This window comes from Hippopotamus amphibius, chromosome 17 (assembly GCF_030028045.1).
Source record: "Hippopotamus amphibius kiboko isolate mHipAmp2 chromosome 17, mHipAmp2.hap2, whole genome shotgun sequence".
In the NCBI taxonomy this organism is placed as follows: domain Eukaryota; kingdom Metazoa; phylum Chordata; class Mammalia; order Artiodactyla; family Hippopotamidae; genus Hippopotamus; species Hippopotamus amphibius.
Genome location: NC_080202.1, coordinates 40,108,136 through 40,131,516, shown reverse-complemented (window position 1 = coordinate 40,131,516; position 23,381 = coordinate 40,108,136). Strand labels below are relative to the sequence as shown.

General features: G+C 38.4%; 2 protein-coding genes across 2 annotated transcripts; both read left to right on the top strand.

Annotated features, from left to right (window-relative positions):
* The first annotated feature begins 605 nt into the window (after positions 1-605).
* KRT40 (keratin 40) lies at positions 606-6,885 on the top strand. The gene is given in 8 exon segments (XM_057713818.1): positions 606-1,052; positions 2,020-2,102; positions 2,370-2,526; positions 3,309-3,436; positions 3,438-3,468; positions 3,548-3,673; positions 6,051-6,271; positions 6,786-6,885. Coding segments are annotated over 8 exon segments (1,293 nt in total).
* Positions 6,886-8,038: 1,153 nt separating this feature from the next.
* KRT39 (keratin 39) lies at positions 8,039-20,448 on the top strand. The gene is made up of 8 exons (XM_057713817.1): positions 8,039-8,060; positions 14,055-14,563; positions 15,418-15,500; positions 16,142-16,298; positions 16,899-17,060; positions 17,173-17,298; positions 18,620-18,840; positions 20,187-20,448. Exons 1-8 carry the CDS (start codon positions 8,039-8,041, stop codon positions 20,446-20,448), a joined length of 1,542 nt encoding a protein of 513 aa, XP_057569800.1.
* Positions 20,449-23,381: the final 2,933 nt, after the last annotated feature.

Sequence of the window (23,381 nt, the reverse complement as noted above, 5' to 3'; positions counted from 1 at the left end):
ATAGGCATGTATGGTTCATACACACACAGTTTAAACCCAGTACACACCTCACTCCTCCACCGTGTGAGCACAGCAAGACCACAAAAAGCATTGCAAAGACTGCTAATCATACAGAACACGTTTATGGTGGTGGCACAAACACATAAACGACATTTAAATGAGTTGTAATCCTAATTTTAAAAGAAGACGAAAACAGTTTTCAGTGCACAGGATCAAAATCTGTGGGAATATTATTTTCCTTATGTGTAATCAGTTGTATCTATAATTACTGATTGGCCAAATTTTCTTTCTTTCCTTATTCTGTCAAAGGGACAGTGCTTCCCATAAAGATTTTCTGAAACAAGCATTTTATACTATTGGCATTTGGAATTAGTGTCCTTATTTAGTAACCTGAAGTTATGGCTCTTTTATGAGACGTAAAACTCTTCTCCAGCAAATAAACAACACTAATGAATGTTCATATGAAAGCGGGTGCCAGAAAACATCCGGTGCATTCTGTAAATACCCATTTGGGGGGCTATATAAAAGTCTCAGGAGGGACTGAGACTTTTGAAAGCAGGCAACCAGAGTTTTGCAACTAGTCTTTGTCCTTCACTTCTGATAGGATGGCTTCTAACTGTTCTCCCATGTGCTGCTCTTCTGAGTCGGGTACCAGGACTTCTGATTGTACACTTGCTTCAACCTGTTCTGTGGAAAACACTTGTCTCCCCAACAGCTGTTCTACATCCAGATGCCAGACCCCCAGCTTCCTATCCAGGACTTGCGTGCCAATGGGGTGCCTTGTGCCATACTGCTTACCTGGGAGTTGTAATGTTCCCTGCTTTGTGGGGAAATGTGCCTGGTGTGAGGATGGCGTGTTCAACAGCAACGAGAAGGAGATGATGCAGTTCCTGAATGACAGACTTGCCAACTATCTGGAGAAGGTGCACGGGCTGGAGGAGATGAATGCAGAGTTGCAAGGCAGGATCCAAGAACAGTGTGAAGAGGATGTCCCATTGGTGTGCCCTGACTATCAGTGTTATTTCGACACCATTGAAGATCTCCAACAAAAGGTCTAGTATCTCATTGCCCGAATGGTCCACCTTCCCAGCCTGTGATGTGCTTTACCTATACTACAAGAGGCCATTCTGTGGAAGAGAACCAGGGAAAGGGGAGGGAGTTCCCAGAGGTAATGTGCTGTAGAGGAAAGGGCACTGGACAAAACATCAGCAAACATCAGCACTAGCCCCTATGCTGCCACTAATTACTGAGTGACCATAATAAACTCATTTACCTCTAAATTTACCTTTATCAGCTAGAGAATGAGGAAAAACAGTGTTATATCTAAAGTTACTTCTATATGTAATACTGTATGTTATTTTTAACATAGATATTGAAACATCATCTTTTTCCCCACAAGTCACTATATATTTTTTTGATTAATTTTTATTGAGGGTATAATTGCTTTACCATGTTATGTTAGTTTCTACTGTACAGCAAAATGAATCAGCTTTACATATACATATATCCTCTTTTTTGGATTTCCTTCCCATTCAGGTCACCACAGTGCATTAAGTAGAGTTCCCTGTACTATACTATATGTTCTCATTAGTTATCTACTTTATACATGGTATAAGTAGTGTATATGTGTCAATTGAAGCTTTTGAAATGCCATCTTTTTAATCATATAATTTTACCTAGTAATCATGTCCTTTTCCTACTGATGAATTTTTATCATGGATAGGAATATAGCCATAATACAAACTATTTTTGGAGAAAAACCTGAGTTCAGTGGCCAAGGAATATTCCAAAATGTCTTAGGTCATTACAAAACTAAACCTTTTTATTTCTCTATTTCGCTTATAAATTGGCACTCCTTTTTTCTTCATGAAGTGACACAGTTAATAAAAGCAGGTTGAAAGATATTTTATATTTTCTTATAAAGACTTTTAAAAGATAAATAATGGCATAGTTGTTAACCGAGTACATATGTGGGTTTCTTTCAAAGAACCATTTATGACATAATAACTTTCTACCCAGATCTTGTGTACGAAGGCAGAGAATTCCAGACTTGCTGTACAGCTTGACAACTGCAAACTGGCTGCTGATGACTCTAGGTCAAAGTAAGTTTGATTTGAATTCAAAAATAGTCTATAGTTGCCTCTTTCTCTCCTCTCACATACCTACACATGCACATCACAGATATTCTCTATATTATGTTTTATTAAGCTAAGAATGCTCACAAAGCTTGAATGTTTCATGATTTGGGGTGTAGAAGAAATTACGGCTTGTGGGTTCCTTGAGTTCATGTGTCACTCATCCATATGCCCCAGCACTTTGCGTAGTGTCTAGCAAAGTAAGCATTGGCTATATCTCTTTTGCTGTGAAAGGTACGAGTCTGAATTGTCTCTTCGCCAGCTGGCAGAGAATGACAATCGTGGCCTGCGTGGGATCCTGGGCGAGCTGACCCTGCGCAAATCTGATCTGGAGGCCCATGTAGAGTCTCTGAAGGACGATCTCCTTTGCCTTAAGAAAAACCATGAAGAGGTGAGGAAAATGGCAAAATGACTAATGGGCTCTCAGGGTGGCACAGTTAAGCTGGTAGAGCTCATGTTGTGTATATAAATGCAACTTGGGTAGATGCTGCTTAATGTGGAATAAAATTACTCTAGGCACTATTACTATTCAGCCTGATCATGCTGGTGTGTCTCTGAATGTAAATATGAAATGACCACTGGGAAATGCCAGGTGGAGGAACCAAATCCTTCACCTGTCATTGTTTTGGGGGAGGAGACAACTTCACAAATGGATGCTTTATGCTACTCCAGCTCTAGTCCAATTCATAAGGTGTGAAAATCAGGCTGATTAATCACAGAGTATGAAGGCCATTTCAAAAAGGGGATAAAGACTCATGAAATATTTGAACCAATATTTTTAATATTCTGCATTTATGTACTTCTTAAAATCATAAAATGTGAAGTATACAATTATCCTACATTTATGAAGCTCAAAAATGAAAAGCTGAATGATGTTACAGAGTATATCTTCCCTTTGAACATTTGTGACCCTGCTATGCACTAAGGACTTATAAGCACTTTCTACGTATATTAACTCATATATCTCGCAATAACTCTCTGGTAAAGGAAAAATCATACCCATTTCATAGATAAAGAAACTGAGTAATGAAAGGAGACTCAAACTAGGCAATCTGAATCTAAATCCCACACGTTTACCCACTAATCCAAAATACAGAAATGGAATGCCTATCGGGGTGTCAAGTTGAATTTTTTCCCACAAGTGTGACATTCTTTACTCCATTTCCACCTCAGGAGGTCACCATGCTTCATTGACAGCTGGGTGACCGACTCAGTGTGGAGCTAGACACTGCCCCCACCATGGACCTCAACAGGGTCCTGGATGAGATGTGTTGTCAGTATGAAAGTTTGCTCGCCAATAACCAGAGATGTGGAAGAATGGTTCACTGTTCAGGTTGGCACCTGGAGCGATAAAATGACAGACATCCAGATTTCTGCTTTATTTGCATTCTCTAATCATGCCTGTATTTCAGACGGAGGAACTGAATCAGCAGCAGCTGTCCAGAGCAGAGCAGCTGCAGGGCTGCCAGACAGAGATCTTGGAACTGAAACATACAGCCAATGCTCTGGAAATAGAGCTCCAAGCACAGCTAAGCCTGGTGTGTAAGGGAAAAACAACTGTTTTGTCACTGAAGAATCAGGCCTTGAGATACCATCCCCTATTCTATAACCCAAAGGAGAGACCCACAGTTCATGTAGCAGAAAGTCTGAATTTCCTTGCCTTTTTCAAGTATGCTGTTTATCCAGCTAGAAGCAGAAGTGATAGGTCAACAGTTTGCACAGTCCCACTAGGACGCCCTGACTTTCCTTTCTGGACTTGGGAGTGATCCTGCAGCACCCTCCAGAGACAGAGAGAGAGAGAGAGAAAGGACAGGAACAGAACGAGAGAGGTATTCGAGAGCCAAAGGCACTCAATAATTCCAATGGGTTCTAACTCTTTTCTTTTTTTTCATTTCATCATTTATTTTACTTCATGTACATCTGTGCTCCTTGGCTTCTTTACTTTTTTAATATTTATTTTATAGTTTATAGATTATAGTTGATTAAGAATGTTGTGTTAGTTTCAAATATACAGCAAAGTGATTCAGTTATACATATACCTATATCTATTCCTTTTCTAATTCTTTTCCCATTTAGGTTATTACAGAGTATTGAGCAGAGTTACCTGCGCTATACAGTAGGTCCTTGTTGACTATCTATTGTGTACATGCCAATCCTAAACTCCCAACCTATCCCTCCTCCCCACCCTTATGCCCCTGTAACCATAAGTTCCTTCTCTAAATCTGTGAGTCTGTTTCTGTTTTGTAAATGAGTTCATTTGTATCATTTTTTAAAGCTCTTTATTGGAATATAATGGCTTTACACTGCTGTGCCAATTTTTGAGGTACGCCAAAGTGAATCAGCTGTATTTATACATATATCCCCATTGTTATTTTTAGATTCCACATATAAGCTATATCATATGATATTTGTCTTTCTCTGTCTGACTTACTTCACTTAGTATGATAATCTCCAAGTCCACCTATGTCACTACAAATGGCATTATTTCATTCTTTTTAATGGCTGAGTAATATTCCATTGTGTATATTTACCACATCTTCTTTATCCATTCTTCTGTCAATGATATTTAGGTTGCTTCCATATCCTGGCTATTGTAAATAGTGTTGCAATGAACATTGGGTGCATGTATCCTTTTGAACCATGTTTTTCTCCAGATACATGTCCATGCATGGGATTGCTGGATCATATGGTAGCTCTGTTTTTAGTTTCTTAAGTAACCTCCATACTGTTCTCCACAGTGGCTGTATCAATTTACATTCCCACCAACAGTGTAGGAGGGTTCCCTTTTCTGCACACCCTCTCCAGCATTTATTGTCTATAGATTTTTGATGATGGCCATTCTGACTGGTGTGAGGTGATATCTCATTGTAGTTTTGCTTTGCATTTCTCTAATAATTAAAGATGCTGAACATCTTTTCATGTGCCTCTTGGCCATCTGTATGTCTTTTTTAGAGAAATGTGTATTTAGCTCTTCTGCTCATTTCTTGACTGGGCTGTTTATTTTTATGATATTGAGCCTCATGAGCTGCATATAAATTTAGGAGATTAATCCTTTGTCGGTCACATTGTTTGTTTGCAAATATTTCCTCCTTCTAACTCTCTTTTGATTTGGGCCAATTTTCCAAGCTTACCATCATATCTAAAACAGAAATATTCAGACTCTGCATTCTGTTACAAATATCCTAAACTTTCCCAGGATCCACACCTCAGCTGGACCCTTAACTGCACCACGCTCCACCCAAGCAGCAAGAATAACATGTATTCACGATTACACTACACAGTTACAGTCAAACACCACTGTGTGTGCCACATTAGGTCCTGTCAAGAATATCTAGATGAATAATAGCTGAGCGTTCATTTTGTGAGAGGCACAATGTTAATTTAAGGCTCACAATAACCTTATGGGATAAATCCCTTTACTAATCCCATTATACAGGTGAGGAAAACTGAGAGATTAAGTAATAGGGGGTCATGCAATTTTTAAGAGACAAAAGTGGAAGTTGAATCCAAGTGGTCCAATCACAGGTCTTCTTCTCTTAACCACACTAGGAGCCTGGAGCCCACACACAACATTTCTTCTCAAATACTTCTGATCCTTCTTAGGCCACATAAGTATTTTGCAGGTTGTAGTGGTCATAGTGGTAATGATAACACTTAACTACCCTTAAATTTTTTCCAGGCACTGTTTTAGACACTTTATATATATTTACTCACTTAACCCTCCCAACCATCCTATGAGATAGGTACTTTGCATTCCTCATTGTTTATAGAGTAAAACTGAGGCCCAGAGAAGCTAAGTAATTTTCCCAAAGTCACACTGGAAAAAAAAAGGGTAGAGCAAGGTTGAAAAACAGGTGATCTAGCACCAGAGACTGTGCTACAACAACCTTTTTTACACTCTTTTCCTTCTGCAAGACAGAATCTCTGGAATGCACTGTGGCAGAAACCGAGGCCCAGTACAGCTCCCAGCTGGCCCAGATGCAGTGCCTGATTGGTAATGTGGAGAACCAGCTGGCCAAGATCCGCTGCGACCTGGAGCGGCAGAACCAGGAGTATGAGGTGCTGCTGGACACCAAGGCCCGGCTGGAGTGTGACATCAACACGTACCAAGGGCTGCTGGAGAGCGAGGACTGCAGGCAAGTTCCACACAATCACTCTCAAAATCCCCAGAGTCACAAAGAGGCTCATGTAGGACAATCCTACTTCCCCCAAGATCTGGCCAGGGTCAAACCTCCCTGATGTGTTAAAGGATCTTCTTATAGAGTGACTAAAAGCAGCAAGGTGAATCACATGACGGTAGAAATGTTCAAAATATTCTAAAGTTCTAAAGCAGAAAAAAATATCACATATGACATTTCAAACTGGAAATCTCCCTTTGCTCCTGTCTTCCATTATAGGAAATTAGGAACACACATAAGATGGCATTTGCTAAGTGAAGAAAATACATAAAACATTCAACTGTTACTGCTTCAGTGAACAAGAAGTGACAATTCCAGGTCTAGGGATAAAATAGGCTTCAGTCCAATGTTATTCTGCAAAGAGTGTTCGTCAGAACACAATTTGCAGGGCAAATTTTAGTGGATTTTTTTCTGAGTTGACATTTTATCCAGCTTTAACTATTAAGATAAGTTAAAAATGGATTTTCCACAGGCTTCCCTGTACCCCATGTTCTGCAACAAGCACATCAAGCAACACTTGTGAACCATGCTCAGCATACATGATTTGCACAATGGAAAACTACTGTACGTGAAAGTAACAGATGGAGGAATGGAAGCCAACAGCACCCTGGAAAGGAGATGGTGCCTCAATCAGGGACATCCATACTTGAAACACAAGTCAAGAAGCCTTTCATATTCTAAAATTATCCTCTAAGCATGCATGGTGTATTTGTGTTTTATGATTTCCTCTCCTGCTTGCTTATTTGTGATATTCTAGGAGTCTTTCTTGCTGATCTCCAAATAAAATGTTTTCATTCCTTTAGTATGGTAAATACAGCCTTGAAGCTTATTACTATTAATAACCATTAGATGCCAAGCTAATTGTCTAAACCCATACCAGTAGTTTGACTTTGCCTAAACCAAGGGGGAAAATACTTTTTAACTCCTCAAATACAAATAGATTAGCTAATTCATGTAAAATGTCATACATCATGGAAGATAGTTGTATATATCATTCTGAGAAAAAACTTAGGAATAAAATACATTGTATTTTATTTTACTTTTAATTATAAAAGTACCAGATTCCTTTTTTCTTTCAATTTGGCACATGAAAGGAAAAAAATCACTCATAATTCCATATCCCAAACATCCATTGTCAGTATTTTGGGAACTTCTAGTTTTCTTTCTTACAATGAATTTTTCCATTTAGTAGTAATCATAGTTGTATATGCATATAGTTTTGCCCTATTTTTTTCACTATGTGATCTAAGCATTTTCATTCTTAATAAAAATATAAGATGGTCTCATGATCATTATTTTAGTGGTTGTGTAAAATACCATAAGGTACAATTGTCTGTTATTGAACACTTAGGGTATGAGAATAAATATTCTCACACATTTAAACAGCAAAGTAGAGAACTTCCAGAAAGATGAAGTAGATGTACATTTCCCCATTCCTCTTCCTAAGTATGGCTAAAAATCCTGGAAATCACATATAAAACAAATAAAAGCAGACTCTGGAAAGTGGAAGAAGACAATCTGACTAGAGTCCTTGATATCTGAGGAACAACAGAGTGGTGAGTTCCCTGGGTTCCTTTTTGCCTCAAATATCCTGGAGTTGGGAGCTAGAGAAACCAACAACACAGAGACATCAGCTGGTGCAGACAGAAGAAAATGCTCTAAGAAGAAGAGATTAAAGGGAGGTAAAGGGAGGTAAGATTTCTATAGTTCACTTGAACTGATAAAATGTCAAGCCCAGTAGACCATGGTAAGTTGTGTATGTATAATGTAACACCTAGAGCAACTACTTAAAAAGCTACGTGAAGAAATATACTTAAAAACATTATAGATAAATCAAAATAGAATTCTAAAATGTATTCAAGTAACTTACAAGAAGGCAGGAAAAAGCAGGAAATGAAAAAAACAGAAGGAATAAACAAAAAACAAAAAATAAAATGTAGACTTAAGCCCTGTCATATCAATAACTACAACAAATGTAATTTTTGCATTATTGATTCAACTTCATTATTGGTAATCATGTTTATATTTTCTATTTCTTCTTGATTCAATCTTGGCAGATTGTACCTTTCTAAGAGTATATCCATTTCTTCTAAGTTGTCCATTTTATTGATGTATAAGTGTTCATAGTAATCTCATATGATTGTTTGTATTTCTGTGATATCAGTTGTAACCACTCTTCTTTCATTTCTGATTTCATTTATTTGGGCCCTCTCTCTTTTTTTTTTCCTTGATGAATCTGAATAAAAGTTTTCAAAGAACTAGCTCTTAATTTCATTGACCTTCTCTATTTTTTTTTAGCATCTATTTCATTTACTTCCACACTGATCTTTATTATTTCTTTCCTTCTATAAACTTTCTGCTTTGTTTGTTCTTTTTTCTTAGTTCCTTTAGGTGTAAGGTTAGGTTGTTTAATTGAGACTCTGCTTGTTTCCAAATGTAGGCTTGTATCTCTATAAACTTCCCTCTTAGAACTGCTTTTGCTGTTTCACATAGATTTTGGATCACTGTGTTTCCATTTTCATTTGTCTCAGGTATTTTTTGATTTCCTCTTTGATTTCTTCAATGAACCTTTAGTTGTTTAACAGCATGTTGTTTAGATTCTACGTGTTTGTAGTTTTTGCAGGTTTTTTTCTTGTAGTTGGCATTTAGTCTCATACAGTTGGGTTAGAAAAGGTGCCTGATATGATTTCAATCTGCTTAAATTTATTGAGACTTGTTTTGTGGCTTAGCATATGATCTATCCTGGAGAATGTTCCATGTACACTTGAAAAGCATGCATATTAAAAAAAAAAGTGTATTCTGCTGTTTGGTAGTAAAGTGTTCTGTATACATCAATTAATGCTATGTGATCTAACATGTTGTTGAAGGCCAGTATTTCCTTATTGATTTTCCATCTGGATGATCTGTCCACTGATGTAAGTGGGGTGTTAAAGTTCCCTTTTATTATTGTGTTACAGTCAATTTCTCCCTTCATGTTTGTTAATATTTACTTTGTGTATTTAGGTGCCCATATGTTGGGTGCATATATATTTACAATCGTTTTCTCTTCTTGTTGGATTGATCCCTTTATCATTATGTAATGTCCTTTTTGTCTCTTGCTATATAGTCTTTGTTTTAAAGTCTATTCTGTCTGATATAAGTATTGCTACCCTAGCTTTCTTTTCATTTCCATTTTCATGGAATACCTTTTTCCATCCCCTCCCTTTCAATCTGTGTGTGTCTTTAGATCTGAAGTGAAGCTCTTATAGGCAGCATTTTGGAGTTTTTGTTTTTTTACTAATTCAGGCACTCTGAGTCTTTTGATTGCAGCATTTAGTCCATTTATATTTAATGTAATTATTGATAGGTATGTCCTCACTGTCATTTTGTTCATTGTTTTCTGGTTGCTTTGTAGTTCTTTTTTATTTATTTCTTCTTCTTTTGCTATTCTCTTGTGGATTTGAAGGCCATTTTTTGTTGTTGTTGTTTCATTTTTTTAATTCATTATTGTGTTTCTTTTTTAAGCTCTTTATTGGAATATAATTGCTTTACATTCTTGTACCAGCTTTTGAGGTACATCAAAGTGAATCAGCTGTATTTATACATATATCCCCATATCCCATCCCTCCTGTGACTCCCTCCCACACTCTCTGTCCTGGCCTTCTAAGGCATCAGCCATCATCAAGTTGATCTCCCTTTGTTATACAGCAACTTTCCACTAGCTATCTATTTTACAGTTGGTAGTGTATATATGTCTATGCTACTCTCTCACTTCATCCCAGCTTCTCTTTCACCCCCCATCCCCCCAACCCCATGTCCTCCAGTCCATTCTCTGCATCTGCATCCTTATTCTTGCCCTGTGAAGACTATTTTTAATGTTATGTTTGTACTCCTTTCTCTTTGTTGTGTGTATCTAACATAGGTTTTGGTTTGTGGTTACCATGATACACACACACACACACACACACCCCTACACATTCAAATATACATATGTGTATGTGTATATATTAAAACATATATAATATATATATTTGACCATATATTTGATCATTATTTTAAGTTGATAATCTCTTAAATTTGAATGCATGCTAACAACCCTGCATTTTTACTCTCCCTTCCCTGACAATGTTTTCGTTGTCATAGTTTACATCTTTTTTGTTTTGTGTATCCCTTAATTACTTATTGTGCTTATAGTTGATTTTACCAGTTTTATCTTTTAACCTTCCTACATCTGAACCTTCACTGAGTTGTGATTGATCTTTTCATAATGGTAACATCAAAGATCACTGATCACAGATCACCATAACAAATATAATAAAAATGAAAAAGTTTGAAATATTTTGGGAATTATCAAAATGTGACAGAGACACGAAGTGAGCAAATGCTGATGGGAAAAAGATGCTGATAGACTTGCTTAATGCAGGGTTATCACAAACCTTCAATTTGTAAAAGATGCACAATCTGTGAAGTTCAATAAAACAAGATATGCCTGTACATGTAATCTTTGCATTTGTGTTTAATCCATCATGCATTAATTTTTTTATAAACTTATTTATTTGTTTGTTTATTTATTTATTTATTGGCTGCATTGAGTCTTTGTTGCAGTATGTGGGCTTTCTCTAGTTGCAGCAAGCCAGGGCTACTCTTTATTGCAGTGTGGGGGCTTCTCATTGTGATGACTTCTCTTGTTGCAGAGCACAGGCTTTAGGTGTATGGGCTTCAGTAGTTGTGGCATGTGGGCTCAATTATTGTGGCTCAGGAGCTCTAGAGCACAGGCTCAGTAGTTGTGGCACATAGGCATAGTTGCTTCTCGGCATGTGGGATCTTCTGGGATGAGGGATTGAACCAGTGTCCCTTGCATTGGCAGGTGGAGTCTTAACCACTGCACCACCAGGGAAGTCCCTATGATGCATTAATTTTTGTATATAGTGTGAGGTAGAGCCAAAGATGTATTAGTTTTTGTTATATAATTATCTAATTGATAGAGCAACTTTTATCAAAATCCTTTTCTCATTGACTTACTTTGGAACCTTTGTCAAAAATCAGTTGACCACGTATTTGAGTCTATTCCTAGACTCTGTATTCTTTTTCATTCATCTATTTGCCAAGCCTTATGCTGATATCACACTGCCTTGATTATAGTAGCATTACAGTAACTTGTACAAATTTACACTCCCACCAGAAATAAATTAGAGGTCGTATATAATACAATGCATCTGTTATCAAATTTTGACTTTTTTTTTCAATCTGTTAGGTGGAAAAGTAAAATGATATCTCAGTGTAGTTCAAATTTACATTCCCTTTTTTATTAGTGACATTAAACACTTTCTCTAAGGCACTACTAAAATGTTCCTTTCCTATTTTCCTTCTGATCACTCTCTGTGGTATAATTGCGGATATTCTTTCCCAATTTGTCATCTGTCTTCTGATTTTATAGGTTGTCTTTTTTCACCCATGCACAAGTTATTTGATGTCCAATTTATAAGTTTTATATGGTTTCTTTTTTCAATATTTATTTATTTTTGGCTGCTTAGGGTCTTAGTTGTGACAGGCAGGCTCTTCATTGTGGCACAAGGGCTTCTCTCTAGTTATGGAACACAGGCTAGTTATGGAACACAGGCCTAATTGTGGCACATGGGCTCCAGAGCACGTGGGCTCTGTAATTGTGGTACACAGAGCTTGCCCTGTGTCATGTGGGATCTTTAAACCCAACAAGGGATTGAACCTGCATCCCCTGCATTGGAAGGCAGATTCTCAACAACTGGACCACCAGGGAAGTTCCTTTATATGGTTTCTTAATTTTGAGTCACTATTAGGCCTTCTGACTGCAAGTTTATAAAAGAATTTTCCTATGTTTTCTTTTAGTACATTTATGATATTTTTTCATATTTGAATCTTTGATCAGTTTTTAATTTGTCCTACTATAAGGCATTAGTATGATTCCAACATCCCTTGCCCTTACCCTAACACTGAGTGATACAGAATTCAACATTCCTTGCCCTTCCCCCATCCTGAGTGATACAGAACTGTCCCCAAACTGTATATGATAGTCCGTCTTTTCCCCACTGATTTAAATGTCACATTTATCATATACTAAATCCCAATCTCTTTGGGAATCTATTTCTAGTCTTCTCAGTCTATTTTATTGGTCAATCTGACTATTCGTGCGTCAATACTACACTATTTTAATTATTGAGGCTTTATTTTATTGATAATACCTGGAAGTACTGGTCTCTCTGTAACTTTTCTCTTTTAGAATTTTCCTGGCCATTCTAATTGGTTTCATTTTTCTCATAAAACTTTAGAATTATCTTGTCTAGTTGAAAAAAGTCACAATGGAACAATATCAAATTTATTGAGACCCAAGTGAAACTAATGTATATAACTGATTATTTTTTAATGATGAATACAATATTTCAGTCCAAGAACATAATGTATCTTTCCATTTATTCTAGTTTTCTGTTCTTCAGTATATTTTAACATTTTATTCTTGTAGATCTGTACCTTTCTAAATAAATTTATTCCTACATACTTTATATTTGTTGGTGCTATTGTAAATTGTGTTTTTTCCCTTCCATTGTGTATTAGGCAGAATAATGGGCCCCCAAAGATGTTCACATCCTAATCCCAGAAACGTTGAATATGTTAGGCTATATGACAAAGGAAGAGTAAGGTTACTAATCAGCTGACCTTAAAATAGGAAGATTATTCTAGATGATATGAGTGGGCCCAATGTAATCAGAAGAGTTCTTTCTTAAATGTGGAAGAGGGAAGCAGAAGAGTCAGTGTCAGAGTGATGTGATATGAGAAAGACTTCACTGGCCATTGCTGGCTTTGAGGGTGGAAGGCCAAGGAATATAGATAGCCTCTAGAAGCTGGAAAAGGCAAGGAAATGATTCTCTCCTAGGGCCTTGAGAAAGGATCAGGAACAAATAGCTTTCTTAAGAAAAATGCTAAGTATTCCTGAGAAAGAACACACTTACCTTTCAGCAAATCGTGTTTAAACAGCAAATGTAAACAAACACCATGACAAATTTTTAGCTAATGTAATATGACAAGCAAACACTGAGTACTAAAAATATCATAGAATGTGAATTTCAGAAAATCAGCCTCTTTCCCAAGGAATTTCTTGTTAGCAATCAAACCTTACCTGGAAAGCTAAAACAGAAATCCAGCATTACCTTTAAAAAGAGTCTTATTTAAGACCATTTTAATCCATATTCACAATGTCCAAACAATGAAAATGGGAAAATCAGTTGGCCAGACCAAAATAAAATACTAATTTATAAGTTCACCAATAATTATTAGATAGCAATAGTTTCCCTTTTTTAGAGAAGAAAGGAAAAGAAGGATAGACCCATTCTTGGTCAAGCTCAATGCCAGGCAAAGAGATCAACAAGGACTTAATGAATTAATATACTCACACTTGCTTAATAATGGATGCTGTTAGAACCATGACAACAGGTCCTTTTGAAGACATAAGGTGAAGCTCTGAAACCAATGTCAAGTAGTAGTTGTGGTGGGTCATAATTTAGTAACAGCCTAAGTGCACATTTTTATGAGACAAGTAACTCTTCTCAGGCAAGTAAAAAGCAGACTAATGAGATGTTCCTATGGGATTTTATATAAACATTAGAGAGGAAAACTTCCTGCCTGCTGTGACACCACCTAGACCAAAGGCTATATAAGCACTTCAAAGAGGAAAAAGCTAAGAGGCTTAGAATTTAGACTCAGTCACGGTTGCCTGAGCTTTGGATCCCAGAGACGACAGACTTTGAAATAAACCAAAGCTGGGTACACACTTTGGATACCAAGGGCTGTATAACAACTATGTCTTCTTCAATGCCATGTCAAAGCTGTTCTAGAATTACAAATTCAAGAACCATCTTTTCTAACACCAGCTGCCAGAGTGGTGGTCTTGAAGCCAACAGCTGTCAACCAACTGGCCATGTTCTGAGAATTCCCCAGTCCCAGGGCTTCCAATCTACTCCTTGCTTTTGTCTCACACCCCTCTGCTTAATAAGCAACTTCAACGCCTGTTCCTCTCTGGATGACTGTGTCTGGTGTGGTGATGGCACCAACAGTAATGAGAAAGAGACCATGCAAATCTTGAACAACCGCCTTGCTAACTACCTGGAAAAGGTACGAATGATGGAAAGAGAGAATGCCGCACTGGAGTGTAAAATCCAGGAAGAGTGTAACAAAGAGCTCCCAGTCATATGTCCTGGCTACCCATCCTACTATGCTACCATTGAGGAGCTCCAGCAGAAGGTAAGATTCTCAGGAATGTGTATAATCACGTTATGAATTGCCATTCTCCAAGCAATAGTCATCTGTGAAACTTTAATATTTTAGTTCCTTTTATGTTGGAAAATATTTTGTAGAATAAGAAAATCTCTTGAATGAAATTGTCACCTTGAGGCAATAGTTAGAGTTTTATAGTTTTGCATTTTCCACTCTGCCATTAAAACCAGATAATGCAGGACCAAAATGTATTAACAACTGCTGCCATTTCTTTAACAAAAATAAGAAAACATGGATCTGAGAAAATGAATTTTGTTTTAATAAGTTCCTAAACAGTTTAACTTTTATCCATTTTTTTCAACCATCACCACTCTTTTCCCTTTTTATGCTCATTTCATTATCTCCAAATTGTTTACCTAGTTTCTTTTCACACCAAACCTAGGTTCCCTAATCAGAGTGATATGCTGCTGCTACACACGCTGGATTTATCCTGTTATATTTTTTCAAAAAATATTTACTTAGCATCAACAACAATGCACCAGGCATTATTCGAGGCTTTGGGAACATATTGGTGAACAAAAAGTCTTGCCTCATAAAGTTTACATTCTAGTGGACTGTGTGATGCTATGCAGATTCACGATGAGTTTTATATTTTAAGAGTAAAACATCTATAGAAGTTTCATTGAAGTAATTTTTGCTGATCTTTTAGGAAATAACAAAAACTCTGACTTTGTACATTTTCCCAAGCATCCTAAGCATAGCTATGAAAAGCCTAACTAGCCTCCCCCTGTTAATTGAAACACACACAAGCCCCTTGGAGGCTTTTAAAGAATGAGATCTTGGTGTTTGTCTCATTTGTGTGTACAACTTCTTAATTCTAGATCTTGTGTACCAAGGCTGAAAATTCCAGACTGGTCTCACAAATTGACAACACCAAACTGACTGCTGATGACTTGAGAGCCAAGTAAGCCCACTCAACTCTGTGGTTCATGACAGAATTCACCCTGTGTCTGACGCTACACACACCCAATAAGATCATCTCCAAGTCTGCTAACCCTCCTGCCCATACCATGTCAGCACCAGACCAAAGAAGACCTTCAAGTTCAATATAAATGATTAAGATTCATAACCACTCACATGTATACAGTATCTGTAGTTTCACATGAACCCATCCAATTACCTGCATAATAGTCAATAAAATAGGTAGAGCTAATATATTAATATACCCCATTTAAGGTGAGAAAACTGAGGTTTAACAGGGTCCAGCTACTTATCCAAAGGCATGCAGCTGGTACAAGACAGAGCCAAAACTTGGACCCAAGTTTGCTAAGCCTTCATTTCTTGCTCTTTCCACTTATGCTGCACTGCCTCTAGAGGCAGGGGAAGGAGGATAAGCTCCTTCATCTCAAATAACAAGGTAGCATCACTCAAACTAATTTAGAAATCATAATTAAGTTGTGATGTTTTTCAAATGGCTTTTCCTCAAAATAGAATAAAACCTACAATAAAAATATAGGAAATGAAAAGCCCAGAGGAAAATTCTGCTTGGCTTGATTTATACCATCTACTTTTTAATGTTTTTCTTTTCATGTGCTATTTTTAAAGGTACGAAGCTGAGGTGTCCCTACGCCAGCTAGTTGAGGCAGATGTCAATGGCCTACAGCAGATCCTGAATGCACTGACCCTGGGCAAGGCTGACCTGGAGGCACAAGCCCAGTCTCTGAAGGAGGAGCGTCTTTGCTTCATAAACAACCATGAGGAGGTTAGAGAAAGACCAAGAGAGCCCTTACAAGTTAAGCCTCTAAAAATAGCATCAATTTTACACCTTCTGTCAAATTCAACTAGACACTACTGTTTTTCAGCCCCAGTTATACCTTCTGCTACTACCATTGGTTCAATGTGTTTCAGATCCATTGCCTACAACACAATATCTGAAGCCTCCCAATTTTCCTGTTTTCACAGGTTTCCCTTTTTGTAGGCATCTCTGCACAGACTTCTGCCACTATTGGTGTAAGTCAATATTGGCATAAGCACATATTAGCATCATAGAGACTATGGTCTCTCATTATAAATTCTACCTCTATGCCACTTCACCCATTACCCCCGGAAATGATCTAAATTCTTTAAAATCCTGCTCTTGCTACCCAATTCTTTTTAATGTTGCACATATTTGAACACACAGTCATATCTGAAATAGCCTTAAGTCATTTTGTAGCATCTTAATAATGTCTATAAATCATGTATTCCTTTATTGAGGGCTCAATTTCAGATGCAATGAAGCTAAATTATCACTGTTAGGCTGAAAGAATTTAAGGGGGTCATCTGTTCACCAAGTGACTTCACATTCTTTTTCTTTCCATAGGAAATCAATCCTTTACAGAGCCAGCTTGGGGACAGACTCAACACTGAAGTGACCACTTCCCCAACTGTTGACCTAAACCAGCTTCTACAAGAAATGAGATGTCAATATGAGTCCATCATAGAGACAAACCGCAGAGATGTGGAACAGTGGTTCAACGCACAGGTGGGGAGAGTAGACAAGTCAAAAACAACAAATTGGCATTGCATTTCCAGGAGCCCTTGAATCACAATCAAGTTTTCCTTCATGACTTTCATGGTCTTTGACTGTGTTTTAGATGGAGGAACTGAACCAGCAGGGGGAGACCAGCACTCAACAGCAGCAGTGCTTCCAGAAGGAGATCATTGAACTGAGACATACCATGAACACTCTAGAGATTGAACTGCAGGCCCAGCACCGAATGGTACCTGAAACACTGACCAACCTAGCACAGCAGTGATGGCAATAGTCCCTGACACCTGTGTGGTGCAGTGTTTCCCAAAGTGTGTCCCTCAGAATAATAGCTCCTTTGTTTGTTAAAGGGTCTGTGGTCAAAAAAGGATTTTGTGGTCAAATAAGCCTGGGAAATGCTGGATTAAACAAAGGTTAAACAAGGTACCTTCCTGCAGGCCTTTAATAAGCTGATGTTCGCTGGAATCTCCAAGAAGGGGATACATGGTATTCAGCATTTTAGAACTTATTTGACTGCGGACTCCTTTTTTTAAAGATCATCTCATGGCAATGAAGATCCATGCAGTACACTTTGGGAAACACTAAGAGAGCATTTTATTATAGGCAAAACATTTTTACAAACTATCAAACTTATAATATAGTCTTATAAAGGAGGTGGCATAATTACTATACCAATTTTACAGATGAGGCTCAGAGAGCTAAGGTGATTTTACCAATCAAATCCAAGGTAAGTTTCATCTCACTTATTTTGTGGATGGAGACACAAGCTCCTGAGGCATTAAGCAACTTGTCAAAAGTCACAAAAGAAATAAGAGTCTGAGCCAGAATGCCGGTTCCAAAGCTGGGACCACATCTTCCTCATTCTACATACAGCCTCTCTGAAGTGTGAAATTACTTAAATGCTCTGCTATGAAGGGTATTAGAAACACCTTGCCCCAAAGCTGGTTTTGTCACCAGCTAATCAACTCATTTGACCTCTTGAACCTCGGTTTTCTCATCTATAAAAATTGGAATAATCATGCAAGTAATAGGTTATTGAAAACTAAAATTACAGCATCCATAGGCTTACAGAATGATAGATCAGGAAAGAACTTTAATTATCAAAGTTTCAACTCTCATATTTTACATATAAAGGAATTGATCCAGTGAAGGATTTGTTTATGGCTAAATGCTGCTCACTTTCTTTTTAGGTATGAACCCTCATAGAAGGAGGTGCCATGGTAATGCGTGTTTAATGCCTGGGTGTGAAATAAGTTGGAATTTTTTTTCTGTCCTAGGTAGGAGAGTGTGGTAGGAGGTTGTCAGGTGGTTAAGGAGGAGGGAGGTAAGCAAATGTTTAAAGAGATGCCAAGAAAAAGAAGATAAAGGAAAGCAAGCTTTAGCATAGCTGATAATTTTATTTTTGGATTTATTTGGTTAGGAAGTAATAAGAAGGCTTAGAGATTCATTAGTCCCTGTCATGAAGAAACCATTGTTTAAAATGATACTGATCACAAATGACTTGGGTTTAAAGGAGTCGTCATTATAAGTCCTCTTTTCCTCCTCCATGGTAGAGAGATTCCCAGGAATGTGTCCTGGCAGAGACAGAGGCCCGCTACACAGCCTTGCTGGCCCAGATCCAGTGCCTGATGGATAACCTAGAGGCTCAGTTGGCAGAGATCCGAGGGGCCCTGGAAAGACAAAACCAAGAATACGAGGTTCTCCTGGATGTCAAGTCCCAGTTGGAGTGTGAGATTACCACATACCGCAGCCTTCTGGAGAGCTCAGACAGCAAGTACGTAAAATAAAACCAGTTTCTGCAAGAAAGAGGCAATGGGGACAAGTGCCTTGGTCTTCTTGCCAGTGATGGGGAGCTTTGGCTGGGAGAGACCATCTACTCTCTCAAGCTGTGCCATTTGGAGACCTATAACTGTAACCTAGTCCATATTTGAGGGATTAGGTGAACTGAGTCGTTTTGAAGAGCCAGCATTCCAGATTGACTCCTTACAGATTGGCTAGCTTCTTAGAGTTTTAAAAATTACTAGGGGGAAGAAATGGTTTCCTCAAAGATGAACATTCCTGGCGATTTACAGATTTTTTCCCCTACTGAGATGAACGTCTGACTTTCACGAGATCAAATAGGACAACCCTGCTTGCTATGGAGGAACGTTCCACTGAGGCTGAAACCCCCAGCCCTGTCCAGCCACTTGTCCTTGATGGCCAACAGCAGCATGTACATATGCGTGCATCAGCATTTTTTACAGAAGTTGTAATTTTTTTAATGATGGGAAGCTAACCAACTCATAAGGAACTTCCATGGAGCATGAGATCTTTGAATCAACTCAGTCCAAACTAACACCCCAAATGCGGACCTAAGTTACAATTGCTAAGGGGACATCCCTCCCCAAAACAACGGGAACGCTGTTCACAGCAATCTTTTCACTGGCATGCCCACATTCTACTAGCACAATGTTAACCTACGCAATCACCCTGAGGAGCTACAATATACCAAAGTGCCTGGAATCATCAAAGAAACATGATGCTTTCTAAAAAGAGTTCTTACTTTTAACTCCTCCTAACTCCAATTCTCTAAAGAATTATTCACACCCAGAAGGCACCTTAGAGCTTCCAGATGAAGTGTTGAGGACTCTTCCATAGATAGAGACCAGGCCACCAAAAGTATTCTGACCAACACTCTGATTAAGAAAAATACCAGATTAAATTCCTTTCCTCAAATAGTAAGCTCTTTGACTTGTCCCTTATCACAGTGAGTTCCAACTATATTCATTCCGTGGATGAAAAACTAAAGCTCGAGAGGGTTAACTGACTTATCTGAGGTCACCAGCTCTCAAATGACAGAGCTGGGCTCCACCCCAGTCTTGGACTCCTGGTATGTTCGCCCCGCACTATGGCATTGGCTGTAATGGCGGCTTACATAATCTAGCACTTTTAAACCTGAGATGCCGCTTTCCCATGGATCTGGTCAGATCCTTCTTCTCCCACTAATGACAGTACAAAATGAATAATCAAGCATTAGGAGGAATTTTTTTGAGCGACATGTGTTGAAAAATTAACCACTGCCGTTTCTCCATAGCCACCATTGCCTTTCCTCAATCACAGGTAAATTCTGTTTTTTCCTAGGCTTCCCTGTCACCCATGTGCCACCAAATGTGAGCCTTCCACTTGCACATCCAGTAAGGCTGAAGCCATGGAATGCACAGCCCCAGTTCACACAGCATCCTCATCCACTCATGGGATACTTAAGTCCCACAGTGCCCGCAGAACCCTGCCGCGAATTCTGGTTAAAATCTGCACCATCACCGAGGAGATTAAGGATGGGAAAGTCATTTCTTCTCACAAGCACGTGCAGCCTTGCTTCATCACCAAAACTGCCAAAGTCTGACATCCCAAGGTAATAAAAATGACTCTCATTCATGAGTGGGCAATACTTGCTCCTGCCAGAGAGGTTTAAGAACTCCCCAGTGAATGAAACTGGGACATTTGTAGAGACATGGATGGACCTAGAGACTGTCATACAGAGTGAAGTGAGTCAGAAAGAGAAAAACAAATATCATGTGTTAACACATATATGTGGAATATAGAAAAATGGTACAAATCAACTGGTTTGCAAGGCAGAAATGGAGACACAGATGTAGAGAACAAACATATGGACACCAAGTGGGGAAAGCGGGGAGGGTTGGGGGGGGGATGAATTAGGAGATTGAGATCGCCATATATACATTACTAATAAGAAAAAAAAATACCAAATTGTACACCCTAAATATATACAGTTTATTGTCTGTTAAAAAAAAAAAAAAAAGAACTCCCCAGTCCCTTAAGGTACTTAGTTTCTTGCTACTACATCAGGTTCCCACAGCTAGATAGAATATCTTTTATTCTGCTCCTTCCCTAAGTTGCTGCCACCAACATAATAAATGACATTTCTCTGGAAGCATATTTCCCATTTATGAAAAGGTCAGGCACTGATTTGTAGGTGCGAGAGAAGCTGACCTACTTTACTTGACTCCACAGGCAACGGGCAGGTTTCTCATTTGTTTATTCAGGTATTGTTTACTTACGTTCCTCTTTAGAGCCAGTCAGACAAGTTTGAGAATTGGTTTTGGCCATGGCACATGAAGGTGAAAAGCTACAACCTTCCCTTCTAAACTCCTTCTTTGGGTATAGAAAGAGGCTTATATGGGAACAGCATGAACAGAGGAAAAATTCTTTAATACTTAGTTTCCTTGAATAGTCATGACTCTGAATCCTATTCACCTTTGTTGTCTCAGTTACTATTTATCTGCATGTACACACTTCACCTGCCCCAAGATATTTTTAAAGATGTTCACATTCTCCAAAACTTTGTGAAACATCAGTTTCTCCAAATATTTTCATCAAGAATCAAAAATTGTTGTGGGGAGTGAATCTAGAGAATTTTGAAGAAATAGCATGGATCCTTTCATTAAGTGTTTGCTACTTCTCTTTCTATTCTTTAGGGAATGGGATTTGGTTCTGATTGTTTGACAAGGGACATGTAGCTGGAACTCTCAAGACATTACCCTGTTCCTCTCTCTGCCTGTGACAGGTACCATGAAAAAATAACTTAGATGCCTGCTTCAGTCTATCCATCAGAGAGAAATGGACTTAACAGCAACAAATTTCACAGAAAAGTAATCATGAATACTTGCAAGCACAAGCCAGTCCCAGTGTGAGAAAGCACCACTTAGGTACCAGCCTTTATCAAAGCTCCTTACAGTAGGGTCACAGTATGTTTAAGTCAGTCCCTACAAAAATTATTTGACATTTCCAGAGGTTTTAGTAGATAACTCCAAGTCAAACATAGAATGTGAAGTCAAAAGTCCTGAAGTCCTATGTTAGCCGCTTCCTAACCTTGGCAAAACATTTAGCCTTCATCAAATTTAATTTCCTTGTTTGTTAAATCAGGATCATGTCTACTTCACAGTGTTGTCGTGAAGATCAAATGAAATTTTTATGTAATGCTGTTCTGTATGCTAAAAAATACTATACAAATGTTATTTTTATATAAGCCCCCTAGACCTAATTATGTCATTATTATCTCGTGTTAAAATTCTTTCTCTATGAATTTAGTTCTCCAGTCATGATTTTGGAGTTTTATTAGTGTTTGGTTTTGGGGGGTAAAAAGAATGGAACAAGATTCCTTGTGATCAAGCCCACAATTCTACTCAATAAAGCATTTTTGAAGTCTCAGCGTATGTATCTGATATCAGTTGATGGTCGATGCCCACATCAAAGACAGAAGCATTGTTTAGCTCACAGCTTAGCCACCCACTGCCTCCAGACAAGTAGCAACTTACACTAAGCAAATGGAATGCAGAACTCCCAGAGGGATCTTTTTTCTATCAATAATCTCTTTTTCCTCTGAATGCTCAGGTTACCCCTGGTGAGCAAGTACTCCTCAGACTGAATGATGGAAATACAGAAACAGCATGAGGCTTGGACTCAGAAACCCCAGAACAGAGTCTCAACCCAGCTTATGTATGTGTGTGTGTCCTTGAATAAAAGGGACATAATAACTTGGGCCCTGCCTGCTGCATGGCTGGAAGGATTAAATGGGATAATGATGGTGAAAGGGCCTTGTAAGCTGTAAAATGCCATGCAGAAGGGAGTTTTTATTCCCTATTCTGAAAACTAGGCATATGTCATTTCCTTCCACAACTTCTTCCTTTGTGTCTGGTTCAGAGATGGTCCCCTGCTGACCCCATACACACTAGATCAGCACTAACTGGGAAACCAATAAGGGAGAGGTTAGAGTTGCTGGGTCTGCTCTGATTCCAACAAGATTCAGGGGTTAGGAGCCTCGCTGGATTCAGGCAAATGTCAGGCTGATATGGCAATGCCACTGCCAGCTTACCCCAGAAATAGGACAGCCTCCTCCTGCTCAAAGTATCCCATATGCCTTCCATGATCAAAATAAATTATTATAAACTGCATGGTAAAGAGGGGATTTGACCACTCAACAGCTAATAGATTTTTTAAGTGTTTTCTCTATATAAGGGAAGATAAAACCATCTGCTGGACCTTGTATATGAGTGATCAAACCTTTTAAAGGTGATAAGGAGTCTGGATTTTTACCAGGAAGCTAAGTCAACATCCTATACAGCCACAGGAGGGAGTAAAAGAGTTTTTTTCGTAGTTTAGCATAGGCCAGCAGCCACAGTAGAAAAAGGACTGTTGGAGAGGAAAAGTAGGGATTCAATTAAAAAAACAAACTTATGGTTACCACAGGGGAAGGGGGGAGGGATAAATTAGGAGTTTGGCATTAACATATACACACTATTATATATAAAATAGATA